The 16,971-nt window shown below is 42.8% G+C and overlaps 1 protein-coding gene across 6 annotated transcripts in view; it reads right to left on the bottom strand.

The window, feature by feature from the left end:
• TLE1 (TLE family member 1, transcriptional corepressor) overlaps nucleotides 1-16,971 on the bottom strand; it is a 91,043-nt gene that overhangs the window by 59,424 nt on the left and 14,648 nt on the right. For 3 of the 6 annotated variants that reach the window (XM_019815802.3, XM_011288272.4, XM_011288270.4), the window contains 2 exons: nucleotides 2,784-2,846; nucleotides 1,297-1,401 (listed from right to left, as the gene is read on the bottom strand). The exons of 1 other annotated variant lie outside the window; for it this stretch is intronic. In XM_019815802.3, coding sequence (XP_019671361.1) covers nucleotides 1,297-1,401; nucleotides 2,784-2,846 — 168 coding nt within the window. The remainder of the gene's footprint in view (nucleotides 1-1,296; nucleotides 1,402-2,783; nucleotides 2,847-16,971) is intronic. 2 more of the 6 variants (XM_011288274.4, XM_011288273.4) reach the window with 1 other exon arrangement.

Genomic DNA, 16,971 nt, shown 5'->3' on the forward strand with positions numbered 1-16,971 from the left:
GGCAGAGCCTGGGTCTGGGGGAAAGAGGAGGAGGGGAGAATTGTTTATGCAGAGCTAAGCTGTCAAGTGTAATAAAGCAGCTTGAATAAAATTTAAGCTGAAAATCCACTGAAGCTCCCCATTTCGGGGAGGAAAAAGCTATTAAAAGGAAATGAAGGTCACCCTCCCAGTTTATTTCACCTAATTGACTGCCAATAGCTTACCACAGGCAACCCGACTGCAGATCCGCAATTGAGAAACTGATGAAAGGAGAGTTTTCAAGCTGAGGCTCATTCTTTAATCCTCCTTGGCTCTTATGTTTTTTCTCCATCTCCAGTTGGGATGTAATTTTAAACCCTGATGGATTAACTGGTTCCATTGTCTGTGGCCGTCATTGGACTATGGCACTCTTAATCCGTACAGCAGCATGTCTAATTATCATTACAAAGTGTCTGAGGGAACTATAAAGACCAGCAGGGCATCTTCTCACAAGCAATTAACATAAATTGATAAATGAGTGATTTGAATCCGCTCAAGGCAGTCACATATGAATAAAATCAGAAAGGATGGTCCCTTGTTTCAGCTACTTCTCTGGCTTAGTCTGGAAGGGCAGCAAACATGAGAACCGTCCAGGGTCCTGCAGTGGCGGGGGAAGGGCTCATGCAGGGGATGGACCGCATGGTCCACTGGGCTCATTAATGCAGAGCAAATGACCTGTGATTGACAAGCAGTCGCCAGCATGGAGTGCTAACTGAACTCAAGGCAGGAGAGCAGAAACCTGGTGAAAGGCTAGAGAGCACTGGGGCAGACAATTATCACTTCTTCAACGGAAAGAGAGCGCTCTTTTCATTGGGGTGCCACTTAAAAATTCATGAAGGAGGCACAAGAAAGGGAAAGAGCAGTTACATTGGGTCTAATACCCTAGATGACCAAAGAAGGGATAATTCTGAGACCTGTCTTGACCTCTCTGTGATCCAAAGGTATAAAAAAAGGTATAAAAAAAGCCAGAAGTAAGGGAAGTATATACAACTCTAACCTGAAGCTCTGATTTAACTAATAGAGCAAGGGTGATTTAAGTGTCAGAGGATACAACGGCACTTATGTTCCCATTGAAAAGTAGGTATTTCTTCCCCTCCTCAACATGCTGCTATCACCTTCCTTATGCTCCTCTGTATTTCCCCTACACACCTTGCCATACCTAAGCCCCCCTCCCCCACACTTATCAAACAGGCCAATGTTAAACCAAATAACACCATACAGATAGGTAGACAGATTAAGCCATCAAATTAATAAGAAATGAAAGCTGGTTATACACACTGTAGGAGGTAGACCTGGAAGGCCACGTACCCCGATGATGGCATTCAACTCTGCCATGGTCACCTGTTTGGCACGCTCGACGGCCTGGGCCACCTGTTGTTGATGCTTCGAAAACAAAGAGAAGAAAAAGTGTTAGCAAAGAACTTCACCGTACCTTCCAACAACAACAGAAACACAAAGGCACATGCAATGCAGATCAAGGAGAATATGGATTCAAATGTGAAGGTTCTCAAGCACTTACTGCTATTTCACAGAACACAAGTACAGCAGGAAAAGGAAAACAGAGAAGGGCACTTCCCTATTTCTAACCAACACTAGTCCCCGCTTAACTTCAGATGGGAATTTGGGGCTTGGAATGATAGAAAAGTCAAAAAGGACATCCAAACTGATAACCCGAAGCCTTAGAAAATCAATAGTACGGGATTCGGAAGATCACCCTGGCCTGCAAAAGGGGTTTGTTGTAAGTTTGAACAGGTAAAGTTTACAGCTAGTTTAAAACCCCCATTTCTATACTGAAAATTTAAACGTGAAATCTTCGATTACTTCTCTGGCCAACAAATCTCAACCCACCAGCAGTTTTTGGGAACTCTGGGAATTCCTCTCCTTCTTTAGCCTTTAGATTTTTCATCCTCCTGAGGGGAAAATGAAGGACCCTCCACCCCCCTCAACAATTAGTTCACACACTGGAAACCTCCCAACTCCACCCACAAATAAAAACAAAGCCACATCTTTGTTCTGGGAAGCATGAGACTTTAGCAGAAACCAGGATTACTCAAGTCTAACAACATGAAGCCAAAGGTTAACAAATCGAACTTGTAACATCAAGTAGATGTTTTAGGCAGGAAAAGGCAGAGGGGTGCTATCCAGCAAGGAACAGCAGATACCAACAAGAACAGACACCCAGTATTCTAGCTGCAGGCCCAAAAAGCTTTTACAGCTTTTCTGTCTCAAGACACATGCATCCTGTACACACTTAAAACAGTTTAGCATTTATCGGCATGTATCCGAAAGTAAAGTAAATTTGAAGAGTATGAACATCCGCTTCCTCCGTGGACAGCGTGAAGTCAACCTGACTTGAGGTACAAGGACCGACCAATGAGATACCTGCTTTCATGGTCAAGTCAACCCTGATGGAACTATTCTGAAAACGCAGCAAAGGAAAAGCTCTCTAGAGGAAGGACACTTGAAGCAGCAGCAGCTACCAGGCTTATACTACTCGTCAAAGAAAAGAAAAGCTGTTCTGTTTGATCGTCATTTTGCAGTCTTCCACAGGAAAAAAAAATTAATTTGGGGTTGAGCTATTGTCACCACTTTTACAGTGTGCCCTCAGATCTGTGAGATGGAATAGCAGGGGGTTTACACACTTCAGCTGTAACAGATGTTCTTCACACTTGTTCCTTGTGATAAAATTAACATCTTAAAACTAGCTAATTTGCAAACAGAGAAGCAACATAATTGCACTTTAACAGCTGAACAGTTTTACTTACTTCCTGAGACAGAAATGGAATGACTTGTGCACAAATTGTATTCAATCTCTTGGCGATTTCAGTCTATAAAGACAAAGCCAGATAAATGTTTAGTATACTTCATAATCAGTTCAGAAAGATAAAACTTCATGCCCAACACTTGAGCCCTCCACTACCTCACTCTCAAGGGCATAAAACTGGCTTTTCCCGGCCTGTGCTGCTAATATTTATCTGGAGATAAACAGCAGATATTAATCCCACTTGCAAAGTAAGACATAACCACACGCTTTATTGGTCACTTAAAGAAAAGATAATGGGTAGTTTAATTGAGTTGGGAAATCTGCATGGTTTAAGGCTGTATGATCCTTTAACCTGGTGATTGCCAAGCCCCTTGTACGCTTATTCAATTATGGTGTACCACCACACATTTACACTGTTACAGCAAGTTTATTCCTACTGGTGTCAGAGGCCAGCGGGGCACGGGCACGGTCAAACACCATCTAGCTTTCAAGACAAAGTCGAGAGCAAGAGAGAAGAAAGGAGCCCACAGACCTCCTTCCTGCTTGTCCCAACTCTTTTTTTTTTTTTTAATGTTTATTTATTTTTGAGAGAGAGAGAACACAAGCAGGAGAGGAGCAGAGAGAGAGGGAGACACAGAATCTGAAGCAGGCTCCAGGCTCTGAGCTGTCACCACAAAGCCCGACGTGGGGCTCAAACTCATGAACTGTGAGATTGTGACCTGAGCCGAGGTCAGATGCTCAACCCACTGAGCCACCCAGGTGACCCCTTGCTTGTCCCACCTGTTATACAACTCATATTCGACTTCAACGTTAGTAGCCTTCACTGAGTCTCGCTGTCTCAAACAAGCCAAGAAAAACATTGTTGAAACAGAACCTAAGTCCAACATGAGGGTCATATTGAGATGTTCTAGGTATTTGTCAAGTTTGCCCACAATTCAGCATCAAATGCAAACACCTCCCTGACAGAGCCCAAGGGTCAGCTGAACATAACAAAATGTGTCCTGAGTGTCTGTGGCACAGACTATTGTAAAGAAAGCGGAAGTCCCTGCCTCGAGTCCAAATCCACAGCAGTCCCTCTGCTCTAAGGAACAAACTGGCCAAGAGAAGAAATAAAGGTGCTCTGCTTCCAGCCTAGGGGAGAATCTACCTGCCCACCCCACCTCCAACATCCTCCAGCATTGCAAAGCAGCTATGCTTTCTTCAAACTCTGAAGAACCAGTTCCGCTTGGGGAAAAAAAAAAAAAAAAAAGTCATCTTAAAAGAGTCCCAGCGTTGACCTTATTTATTTCATCATTTTCTGTCAATGCTTACTAATGCCACCTCTATTACCGAATTAGGCAATGAAAAGGAACATGAGGAGAAGAAAATTATGAAGTGCACAGACCATGCCCTTGAGAAAGCGAGAATGGAATAAGTAAGATGAAGTAGAAAACTCGGGAACTGTGTAATCAAGTACATTAAAAAGAGCTGCCTTTGTCCTCCAAGATGATTCCAGTTAAATGAGCAACAAGGCCTTTGGTTTTATGGGATGGGATTTAGGCCAACCCAACCATTCTCCCTGACCACCAATGAGATAGGGTTACATACAGACCTTGCCTTGGAAGAAAGGGGGAAATGACTAGCACAGAGAGCAAACCCGTGACCTTGCTTTAACCAGCGGGGCAAATAGATCTATGCAAAAAGGCTGAAGCTGTACCAGGTGCAAAAACAGAACTGGGTGAGCCCCACCCAGCTCGTTTGATCACAGCCACACACTCAAGCTAACTCAAGGTCATGGTTCTCCTCGAAAGTATGGGCGGGCTTCTCTTTCTTTCACAACAGGGTTCTGCACTATATGTTTGGGTACGTGTGAAGGAGTAGGGATGCCCTTTGTGGACTTGTAGGTTGTCAGCTTCCACTCCATACATTCCAACAGTATTCTGTATTTTCCCTTTCTCAAAATTTCTCCTAAGATTTTCCACTTTTAGAGATGATATATGCTCACTTTGAGCATACACAGGCACACACACAGCTGTATATACAGAAATAAAAAAGAAAGTTAAAATAACCTTAAGTCTATCATCCATGATTAGTTAACATTTTGGTGATTCTGGAAAGCATCATTCCAGACTTTCATTATATATGTGCACACAAGCCCAGAGGGGAAACAGCTACTTCTACACGAAGAGGTCCCATTATAAACACTGCTTTTCCATAATATGTTATGTCTAGGAAAAAAAAAAACCCGTATATGGGTACCTTTCCACTCAATGAATACACATATGACGGGCGCCTGGGGGGCTCAGCCGGTTGAGCATCTGACTCCTGATTTCGGCTCAGGTCATGATCTCACGGTTTGTGTTGGACTCTTCGCTGACAGTTCAGGGGGTGGGGTGGGGGAGTCCTGCTTGGGATTCTCTCTCCCTCTCTCTCTGCCCCTCCCCTGCTTGTATGTGCTCGCTGGCACTCTCTCTCAAAATAACTTAAACTTAAAAAAACAAAAAAAAAAGAACACCATCCAGTATACAAGCATGCTAGTGTTTAAGCACTCCTGGTATCTGTAGATATTCATACTTCACTTAATTTTCCGTAATTACAAACTCTGTGTGGAATAAAAAGGCATCGCTAGAAGTGAAACTGCTAGGTCAAAGTGTATACATATTTTACATTGTAATGCATGCTGATAAAGTACCCAGCAGAGAAGGTTACAATTTACAGTATCATTGGTCTATGAGGGGGCTTGTTCTCCTACCCAATGTCAATATTGGGTTTTGTTGACCTTTTTAAAATCTTTATCCACCTAGTAGATTTTTAAAAATGACCTTATTTTTATTTGCATTAGATTCTCCCTTAAGTTAAACATCTTTTCATATTATTTATTGATCCACATTATATGTCCTTTTCTCTATTTTTCCTTTGGTGTTTCTTCATCGCTTTTTGTAATACTCCTTTCCATATGACAAATATTGACCCTTTCCCATAGTTTTTCCAGCTTGCCACTTGTCTTTCAACCTTGCTTACTATGGATTTTTTTGCCGTAAGTAACTTTAAATTTTTATGTGGCCACAATAAAGAATTTTTTCCTGTGTTCCTGGCTTTCATGCCAGGGTTAGAACACCCCAAAATTATAGAAGCCATTCTTAATTTTCTTCTAGGGCTGTTAATGGAATTTATTTTGTTTAAGATGTAATTTGTAATAATAATTATATGTGTTATTACATAAAATGGCTTTAAGGGAGAACTAAACTTAATTGCCAGGGGACAGTTAAGACTCTGAATGGAATGAACTCACGAACCTTTAATATCAAAGTTACTAAACACAAAAGGAGAAAAGTACAGATTAAAGCAGAGACAATATAAATTAGGGGAGAGTAGGTAAGAACGAAACCAGAAGAAGGTTAAAGATCAAAGCTCAAACCAATGAAGAAACATCAAAAGCCATACCATCTGCCCCAGGAATTCGCAATAAATGATCTGGAGAAAGAATGGAAATAAGAAAAACAGAGGAGGTTCTTATCCCAGCTGTCCCCTCCTCCGCCAGGTCTCAAAGCCCTCATCTTAAACTATCCTCTGACACGTGAGCTGGATTTTGAGCCACGAAACTGAATTCAGATCTCACCTCTGACTTATCGACATTCCTCCAGCTGCCCTGGTTCTCCACAAAGAGAGTACCTACCCTCCCGAGGATGCCACTTGCTTCCCTGATAGCATGCTCTGGGCATTCTAAAATACACCACCCCCCACCCCAGGACGGTTTCATAAACATTCTTCCCAGCCCTTAAATAAAACAGTGTGGATGATAGCATAAAAACTGACAATAATTCTTCAGTATTACCTCTTGCCTGAATGCAAGGATATTCTGATAAGACCTTTCATTTAGCACAAATTAACAAGGTGCAGTTTTCCACTTGTGCTTCTAATTCCTGACCACAGAGTTTGCAAGCAGGTTAAGCTGGATGCGTGACCCTGCTTCAGCAGGGATTGAGAAAGTTCTGTGACTCTTTCAAGACTGCCTTCTACGTCTTCTGAGGGCTGGACAACTCCGGGGGGGGGGGGGGCGACGTTGAAGGGGGGGAACCTGAAGGCTAACCATATTTTCCACCTAGAAATCCTTCTCCTGCCCAAAGCTGAAGATTATATTCAGTCCCTGCTAATAGTCATAACGCTTATAAATAAACTTTCCCTGTGCTTGTATTTCTGACACCACATAAGGCAACAACATTAAGTCAGCGTTCAAGAGCTTTCCCCAAACCAGATTTGCAAGGAAACTTAGTGCCAGAAGCTTAACCAGCAGGTGAAAGGCTCCAGTATCAAGCCTTACTTCATGAAGAGCTGCCACACTGAAGCAGCAAGCAGGAAGCAGGAATCCAAACTGCCTGTCCAGAAAGATCTTCAACTCTCCTTGTCAATGCCAACTCCCCATACTGATTTGCTTATAACAGGGTTGGCTCTCCTAATCCAAAAACTTGGGTTTGCATCTCAGCAAATGAGTAGGAGGTGTCCTCAGGGAAGTCACTTCAACTGCTGGGCCCTAGGTCTCTGCCAACCTACTTTAGTGTTTCATCAGAATCAAGTGAGCAAATATGTCAACTATAGCTACACTACTACAAAGTGCTATGCTCTTGGGGCACGCAGGTGGCTCAGTTGATTAAGCATCTGACTTCGGCTCAGGTCACAATCTCACAGTTTATGAGTCAAGCCCTGCATCGGGCTCTCTGCTGTCAGCACAGAACCCGCTTCAGGGCCTCTGTCTTTCTGCCCCTCCCCCACTTGCTCTCTGTCTCTCTCAAAATAAACAAACTTGAAGGAAAAAAAAAAAGACAAAGTGTTAATACTCTTAACCCGACTCTTGAAGGCCTGTCTCAAATCCAGTCAGAAGCTGCCCCATAACACCAAAAACACTTGTCTAGGCCCTTCAAGATCTTCCACGGCATTTACTGTCATTTACCAAACTAAGCCTCTATGTCAATTTATTTTTTAATTTTTTTTTTAACTTATTCATTTTTGAGAGACAGAGCATGAGTGGCGGAGGACCAGAGAGACAGGGGAAGCACAGAACCTGGAGCAGGCCCCAGGCTCTGAGCTGTCAGCAGAGCCTGATGCAGGGCTCGAACTCACAAGCCATGAAATCACGACCTGAGCAGAAAGGTGGAAGCTTAATCGATTGAGCCACCCAGGCGCCCCAAGCCTCTGTTTAAAATCACATTTACATAAAGCTTCTGCACAGTTTCCTACCAGTTTCTTACTTTTTCTGGCATTAAAGTCTTCTCCGTGCAAGACGGGAAGCATGAGAACAAGACATCCACTGAACAGGGACACAGCTCCTCGCCATACCTGCCCCACCAACACTGACCACACGGTATACATTCAACACACTTTGAAAGGAATGTTTCACTAAAACTAAAATGGAATCTCCACACACCCTAAACTCAATGACCAAGATGCAACCAGATAAGATGTGTCTAAACAGTGTTTGAATAAGGCTTTGTTCACATGAAGAAATCATATCTAAGCAAGGAGAAGATCCACGTACATGTATTTTTTGACTGAGTTAAATATGGTCAAATACCTCCAAGGCCAGCTATGAACCAAACCCGGGAGTATTTTTGCGGGGCTTTTGAACTGAACACATATTCTTCCAGGCATCTGAACTTAAAAGTTGTAGGATCTTATGATTCCGAAGAGCTCGGCTCTCCAGTTTTTCATACTCCTTATACCTTCCATCTACTTACTAGCCTGAAGAGTCCACTCCCCAACATCTGCCCATTTCTCCACTACGCAGAGTAATACAGAATGAGTGTTGTCTGAAGCACAAAACAGGGCGAAGACTGCTTAAGAATAATTGTCCATGGGTCTCCAAGCAATCCAATGAATGGCACCTTGCCCAAAGTCTGCTTAGGGAGGGGAAACTCCACCACCATTAAATTGCAAATTGAAGGATCATAAAAAATGCTGCTTGTGCTGAGGGCTGGCAAACTGATCTTTTGGTTTCCTTGAACCAAGTGGGAAGCCAAGAGAAAAACACAGTAAAGTGTTGGTAAGAAGTGTCTGGCAACAGATAAACGGGCAAGAACATGAAAACAAAGCATACAAAAAAAGGAATAAATAATCTCTAAATCCCTTATGACTGGAAGTTTCTGAGTCTGTGAATTGACAACCTGAAATACAGAAAAAAAAAAACCCACAAAAAACAGTTCAATCTCACTGACAACCAAGGTGGGTCATTCTGCACCAGTTAAGTTAGTTTATTAAAAAAAAAAAGAATTAATAAAACCCAACAATGATGAGTCCTCTGGGAAGCCAGAACAATCAAACATTACTGATGACAGAGTAAATTGGTATAGTCGTCTTGGAAAGAACTCGGCAATGTGTTTCAAGAGCATGAAATTATTCAAACCCTTTGGTAAAGCTTCCCACAGCTAAGAATTTATCCTAAGGAAATAGTTCAGATGAAAAGCATTCCATGCATGAAGCTGTTCACTGCGGCACTCGCTTCAAAGCAAAAGAGAAAAAGCCAGGTAAAGATATAAGAGCAGTTCAACACATCACCACCATCTGCAGAGTTTTTGAAAAACTTAACATTTGCCCTCCTGATATATCAGTTGTCTAATACTAGGAGAATGTTTAAATATACTACATCAACCCAAAGGCATGGCTAGCAACCATTAAAGTCATTTTTATGGATAATGACGCTTAAATGGCCAACACATTTACTAGGTGAAGCAGGAGGGGAAGAACAAAGATGTGGTGTTAGGCTGCCTATTTAAAAAAAAAAAAAAAAACGCTTGTGGCCAAGCACTGTAATTTGATACCCAAAATAAAAACAGTAATTATGCTGGGGTGGCAGGGTTATCTGTAACTTTTTTCCCCCTCCAGTGGCCTTGGGAACACCACCCTTGATTTACTGTTTAAGTGTATGATTACATGGGGAAGGGAGAAAAGAATGGTCAGACCCACTCACTACTCCTGTGACTGACAAGTGGCACTGACTTAAACCCTGAAACCCTTTGGGTGTGCCCAGCCTCTTACAACCCTCTTATCACACATGGAAAAACCAATGTCTAAAGGAAATGATTGGCCCAGGATCATAAAGCAAGATTAGAAACCACTTTCTCTGCCTAGTCCTTTCTCTAAGAAGTAGAAGTGGGAAATAGGGACACACTCAAAACCGGAAACAAAGCTGATGAACTCAGCCTTGTTTGCTAAGCAATACAGCCAAACAGGACCACAGCAGCTCAAAGCCAAGAGCGTGTTATTCCTCAGCCAACAATGGTACCACAACAAGTGGCCCCAGTCTGTCACTGATACGGCAGAAGTGCTCTGCAAGGCAGAGCACGGATTTCATAAGGGACCTCCGTTAATAAATTGCAAATAAAGAGTAGCCGCCCCACTCTCTGCATTTTCATCCTCCCCTTCACAGGCAGAGAATCAGTGCGTCAGCCCTAACATCAGACAATCTAGCTCCACCGTAAAGCAAACTCCACAAAAACACATCCACGAATACATTTCTATAATCCTAAAGATGACATCTGATATACCAAAGAAAAATTCAAGATGTTTGAATAAAAACTGCGTACCTAAAATGATATATGCAAAACACTGTAAATAATCTTTCAATACTCTGCCCTGTCCTTTACAGGAGGAGAAAGGCTCCTTGCCTGGAGACCTTCTTCAGAAGGTCGGCTATTTAGCAGACCTCCACATGCCATCCCAGCATGATGGCACCTTGCTTCACAGGTACGCTAATGGAAAGATAATTTTATCTTATATTCTAATGAATCAGAGTAGCTTTCTGTTTAAAATATAAATACGTAGATAAATGACTAACCACATTTTGGGGAAATCTAAATGGAAAGGGTCTGGTGTCTCTTTGAGGTTTTAATGGTTTAACGAGGTTGTCAGTGGTTTTCAAACTTAAGGGTGCAGTGAGATCACATGAAAGCCTTGTTAAAACACAGATGACTGTGTGCCCCCCCCCCCCCGCCCCCCAGACTGAGTCCAGAGGTCTGCAGCCCAAGCATCTGCATTCCTAACAAGTTCCCAGATGATCTGCAGCTATTGGACCAGGAACCCACGCTGAAAACATGGTCCACCAGGACAGTGGCTGCAGCGACAACTGCTTAGTGCACAAACAGGGTCGACCCCCTCACACCTGTCAATCTGTACAGGTTCCCAGAGAGAAGGGGCTGAAAGGTTAGCAAAACCTGTCTGGGGTCAGAAACAAGCAGGTAGGGAGGTCAGGCCCATCTCTCCCCCAAGGCCTTGCCACAAGCCACGGAGCCCTTCTCCACTCAATTTTACCAAATTAGAGCAAGGCAGGAACACAACTGGGGGGGGGGGGGGGTGTAGGAGCACATTTGCCTACTGTGGGAAACCTCAAACAATATTCATTTAAATGATTCCATCCCTGGCAATGTAGTCTCGCCCCTGCTTAAACCCTATGATTAAAACAAAACAAAGAGTACCAGATGACAGAAACCCTTTAGTGGCTCAATTAATCAGAACAGAAGTCACCAATTACTGGCAGATAATAACTTTTATGTCCTACCTCCCCCTCATTTGGCAGCTCCTACCGTGTTCTAAACCTGAGCCCTTTCCAACTGGGCGCATACTCCATCCTCCCCCCTCCCCATCTTTCACACTCCCGGCTCCTCTGAAAACAAGGAGGGGTTAAAAGGAAGGGGAGAGGGAAAAAAACCCCTGCTGAAGGCTGCTGGGGCTGAGATAGCAACACTAATTGCTCCCATTCTCTGGCTCCTCGTGAGGCAGATTGTAGGGGCCTGCATCTCCGGAGAAAGCTCTCAGCAGAGCAACTCAAGTGCCCTTAATTGTTTATGTTCTTAATGCAGAGCCTCTTGAATGCATTCATTTTTAATAGCAGGCTTGAGTGTGGGGCCCATCAAAGAATGACAAAGCAACTCTATTCATTGGTTCTCTGTCCTGCAATGATGGTCTTTTGATTTATTTGCAAATGACAAGCCTGGCAGGCCCCACTTGAGGGCTGCCCTCATTTTTTTTTTTTTGTAAGAATTCAGTTGCATTTTCCAAGATGAAGTTGAGTCTGCAACACTGTGTATTTGTGTAAAAATTTTCCCCCTTCAGTTCCTTCTAATTAATGACTTAAATGTTTTGACCCAACTGTTGCCAAGCAGAGCATTTGGGCTTTAATTTGTCATTTTGGTAAAGATGCATCCTTGACAAAAGCATCGCAGCTGTTTCAGGGCTCAAACAGCACATTTCCATTATTCAGAAACCCTTGTTACAGAGTTCAGCAAGTGCTGCTCACATGAAATAGTACGGACTTGTCCCGTGATGGAAAAAGACAGCTTTTGGTGGCCCTTAAAGGAAAATGCACTGCTATGCCACAGAAGGTTTTCAAGATACATTCCGTGGGGTGAATCACAGAACACGACCATGAAGTCACCACCTATTGTTCTCGCTCTGGAAAGAGAACAAGCCTCTCCTGGAACACACCCAGAGCAAGCCCACACCTTTCACCCTCTTCACGGGTCTTAGTCATTAGGGAACTCATGAGAAATTAGATAATATCATACAATAGCAGGGTTAGTGGGAGGAAAAGCAGACTACATCATCCTGGCACGAAGGCTAAAATTACAATTACGAAAATAAAACATGCCTATGTAAAGACAAAGACTGCACAGGAATATGCAAAAATCCAGTTACCTCTGAAAATGGGGTTTAGGAGGCCGTTCTTTTTCAAAAATTGTTAACATTATTTTCCTCCCAAAAGAATGTAGTAACACCTACCTTTTAGAACTGTGTAACCTGTCTTTGGTTGGTACTGACTTCCAACCGTCTACAATCACCATCTCCACGTCTTCCGTCACGACAAAGCAAACAACCAGTGCACATTAACTGTATAAAGCCCTAGCCATCATTATTAGCTTTACCATTAACCATTGCCTCGTTTCCCACATCTTGTTTGGAGATCACTGAATAAATAGTTGGGCACTGAGTATTTCCCTAAACAGGTTGGAATCTTTAGCCAATCCAGATAGTGGGAAAGGAAATTCCAGCCCAGGGGTTCCCAAACCTTAAAAAGCATGCTGCAGATGAATGACCCACACACATGCATGACGGCTGCTATTCTTCTTCCAAAGCAACTTCTTAGGGAAAGAAAGGAGCTACCCTACCGGGAGGCCTAGCCCATCAGTGCCATGTGGCATGGCAGCAGAATGGCCACAAGTTAGATACAGGTTTGTGATGGTGAGCACCCAGGCAAAGCCTTCAGAGCCCCAAATTCAGTCTCAACTGGGAAGTCCCACCCCTGGGCTTTATTCCTCACAGGCTGAGCTACTGGAAAGGTGGTCCTTTGGGAAGGAAGACAAGGTTCCTGGCCTTTCCCAGTTGGAACCTGGGATTCTCTTTCCAATCCACAATCGAAGAAGCCCACAAAGCTCCAGAATGCAGCAAGTATGGGGGGCAGGGGGAGCCATCACAGGCTGGGAGCCACTGAGGTAGAAAAAGAACCTGCGCACAGTGAAATCAACAGTCAAGAAACAAATTATTTTCTTGAAAAGCATCTTAGATCATGATTAAAATGAAACGTGGGATGCTGGTGAAAATTTCCAACGCATACTCCTTTTGCAAAAGTTTTTAAATATTTAGAAGAGGGTAAGTACAAGGATTCTAGATGACAGACTTCACTAGTGTATTAAAGATTCACAGAGTATTTACTCAGCAATGCAAGTGGAGGCAAACAGGAATATCATTTTAAATATAAATTAAATTACTAAAACAAAACAAAACAAAAAAAACAACCCTGACCATAGCATCACAATGCCATCTGTGGAAAAATCTAAGCAACAAAAAAATTACCAACTCTTCAAAACAACAATCAAGCCACTTTGGGGGTAGGGGTGCTGCATGAGAGATATTTTATTCAGGGTTACATGGATTGACCAAAAATATATACAATTAAAAGCATGTCAAAGAAAAACCCGGAGTCCCCTTATACTGAGTTGTCACGCCAACTTGTAATTTGAAAATGAACCAGTGTTATGATGTCACTGTGTTGTCTAAGCTATACTGAGGAAGCATTACATAGAAGGGGGAACAATCAGGGCCATGAATGTGAAAACAAGTTATAAGCCACAGGCCACCAGAAGTCACTACTCCTGTAACTCACCAGTTCTTTTACAAATGGACAAATCAATTTATATGCTTATGTGTGTTTTTAGAAAGCATCCCAGATACCCTTTCATTCATTATGTGGGTTTGGGACATGTCAATTCTTGTTTCCCAGAGCAGCAGAAACCAAACTGAACCCTGTATGCTGTTACACTGGTTCCCACCAGGCTGGGCTGCCTCAATAATGCTGAGCTCCTTCTGGAAGAACAGAATAGACTTCCTGCCATTTGGACTGTGAAACAGTAATCCACCAGGGAATAAAGGTCAATGTTGCACTTTTGGTCATTACTGAATCATTTGAGATGATCTGTGGTGAGGATGAGAGGAAAATCGAAGGCTGAGAGAACACTGCAAATGGCCTGACCTCAGACCAATTTTCATCTCCATCTGTCTAATAGACATGTGGATAAAAGGCCCTCCCCTCCCTCCTTCTGGGCCACTCGGCTGTTTCCAAATCCGCAGCACAATCCAGGAACCAGTTAAACAATACATTAATGAGGGGAAATAACCTCCTAAGCCCCAGACCGATGCTTACTCAGGTTTTAGGCCATCGGCTAAAGTTTGGAAGGCAATTTTCCAGTCTGCACGCAGCACTGCAAAGTAGAAATTTTAACGAATACGGAGAATCCTCTGCAGTGCAGGGGCATGTGCCAAAATCTCCTTGTTTGTACATGCAAATATATGCATACTTACACCTCCACCCCCACCAAAAGACATCCACACGATTTCTATTACATCTGCGAGCACACACACACAAAGAGGGAACAGCAGTAGTTCCAGAAACTGCATGCTGCTATGAAATAAATCTTTTTTTTCCAAGTGTCCAATTAATGCTGCTTAATCATTATTAAGGCATTTCAATCCTTAAATACAAAATATTTCTGGGAACGCAGACCCTAATTATCATTTAGGCCATGGAATAAACATTAATATCCTGACTTTATACTAATACCCACCCCTCCCACCCCCTCCCCGCTTCACTGGTTTGGCGGAGCTCCTTTTTTAAGGTAACGTTGCACCATATAGAAGTTTAGGCCCCCACAGTATATCAATGTCAAACAACATCGTGTCAAGCTAAGATTCAATTCAGGTAAGTGCCACTGCCAAATTTTCTTGTTCCCAGACGGGCTTTAAGATTATTTTATTGCTTAAAATTTAATTTGTTCCAACTCGTGTCTCCATGACAACGTTGGCTAACCCTGCAAATCATTTGGGTAATTGGATATCTTATCTTTCTATTGCTCTCAAATCGAATGATTCTGCTAGAATTGTAACAGCCAATCAAATTTACAGTCCTCCTGAGTAATAGACTTGGAAAAGTAGCCACATTCATCTCCTCTTTACAGCCATATTAACCAGTATGCGACAAACAGTAGAATCTGGTCTTCAAACTATACTCCAAATTATAAATGGTGTCAATACCAATATTCTCACAGTGCAAAGTCTACTCAAAAGCTCCTTCTCTTTTATACTGTTTTAATTTGAGAAGCAACAATTGGGATTCATTCCACACAAACCCTGAGCAATTTCAGTACTTGGAAGGAAACTGACAAGAGTAATTCCACAGGCTAATCAGAAAAAATAAAAATAAAAATCACAGCTTTTTTGGAGGTATCTGACCTTGTGATAAAATAATAACCAAAACAATGGCTACACAAGATTCTATCAGTGCACTGACATTGATCTGTCTGGGCTCTTTAGGTGGGTAAGCCATATTTGATGCATTAGTCAAGAATAAGAATGAATACAGAATTCAACAACTAGCTCAAAAATCTCTGTACCCTTAGAGAAAGCCAAACATGTAGTCAAAATGTGACACCTTTCTGTACTTCAGTTAATGTACAAATATTACAGAATCTTGGGTAAGTCTATTATGGAATACAGATCTCTTAGGAGATTCAAAAGTCAACAATTCCCCTCTTGAGTTAGTGGTATGCTTCTGGCCTTTGGTCAACTGAGAAGTACAGAAGCTGGACACATTTCAGCGGTCCAATTCCAATCTTCTGGGTAGCTGTGCAAGGAGACCGGCTCTGCAGGCAGGAGCTCGTGGCCCGAGCACTGTAAAAGAGCCAGCGGCTCACAAATGGAAAAGGCTCCAGAACCCAGGCCAACTGGCAGGCTGAATGGGTTGTGGAGAACCTCGTGCTTCCCCTGCAGATATTCAGGACTTCAGGACTGCTTCTCTCAAGCTCAACACAGAGATAGCAACATGGGGCTTCTCAGGACACAGATGTCAGCAGGTGGCCGAGCCTTGAATTAAGTGTGAGAGCAGGTAATGGCACAACTGGAACACAATTTGAGCAGTGCTCTCCTCTATCCCACTTATGATGATGTCCAGTTTCTACTGCATCGTGCCTGGCAGTAAGAGCCAACAGCCTAATCTTCCACTGTGTCTAATCCCAATGGCCCTGCTTTCCCTCCTGTGTTTTTTTTTCCTGCTTCCCCAAATACCAGCATATAAGCAGCAGCTATGAAGGTGACAGTCCACAAAATTCCCAAGCCCAAGGCGTACGTGGAGAATATAACACAAGTGTCTACTCAAGCTGAAAGGACACTGGTCTGTAGGTATACCTCACCAAGGCTGGTGACTTTTTCCTTCTCAAACCGAGCAACAACTGAACCTGGTAATCCTAATCTCCCTTTTTTTTTCAGGATGACAAAATCTCTCTTCCAATTAAGAGATGAACTTTCACACTACATTAAAAAAATTTTTAAAAAATGAAGCTCTCATCCTTTTTTTTCCCCCAAAACTCACTTCCACAAAATGAACCAAATCCTCTCTGTTCCTCCTCCATCCCCTTAAATGAAAAAAACTCCACATAACTCTATTCTCAATGGTAGCTGTATTAAATACTTAAGACCGTTGCCTTGCAAGGAGACATTTTGCTGCTTAGCCTAAATAAGGCATTTTAATTCCTCTAGATTCCTTAGACAACAGAGGTTACCAATGGGTGACTTAAAACAAAACAAAACAGGGGCGCCTGGGTGGCGCAGTCAGTTAAGCCTCCGACTTCAGCCAGGTCACGATCTCGCGGTCCGAGAGTTCGAGCCCCGCGTCA

The sequence above is a fragment of the Felis catus genome, chromosome D4 (genome assembly GCF_018350175.1).
Source record: "Felis catus isolate Fca126 chromosome D4, F.catus_Fca126_mat1.0, whole genome shotgun sequence".
NCBI lineage: Eukaryota > Metazoa > Chordata > Mammalia > Carnivora > Felidae > Felis > Felis catus.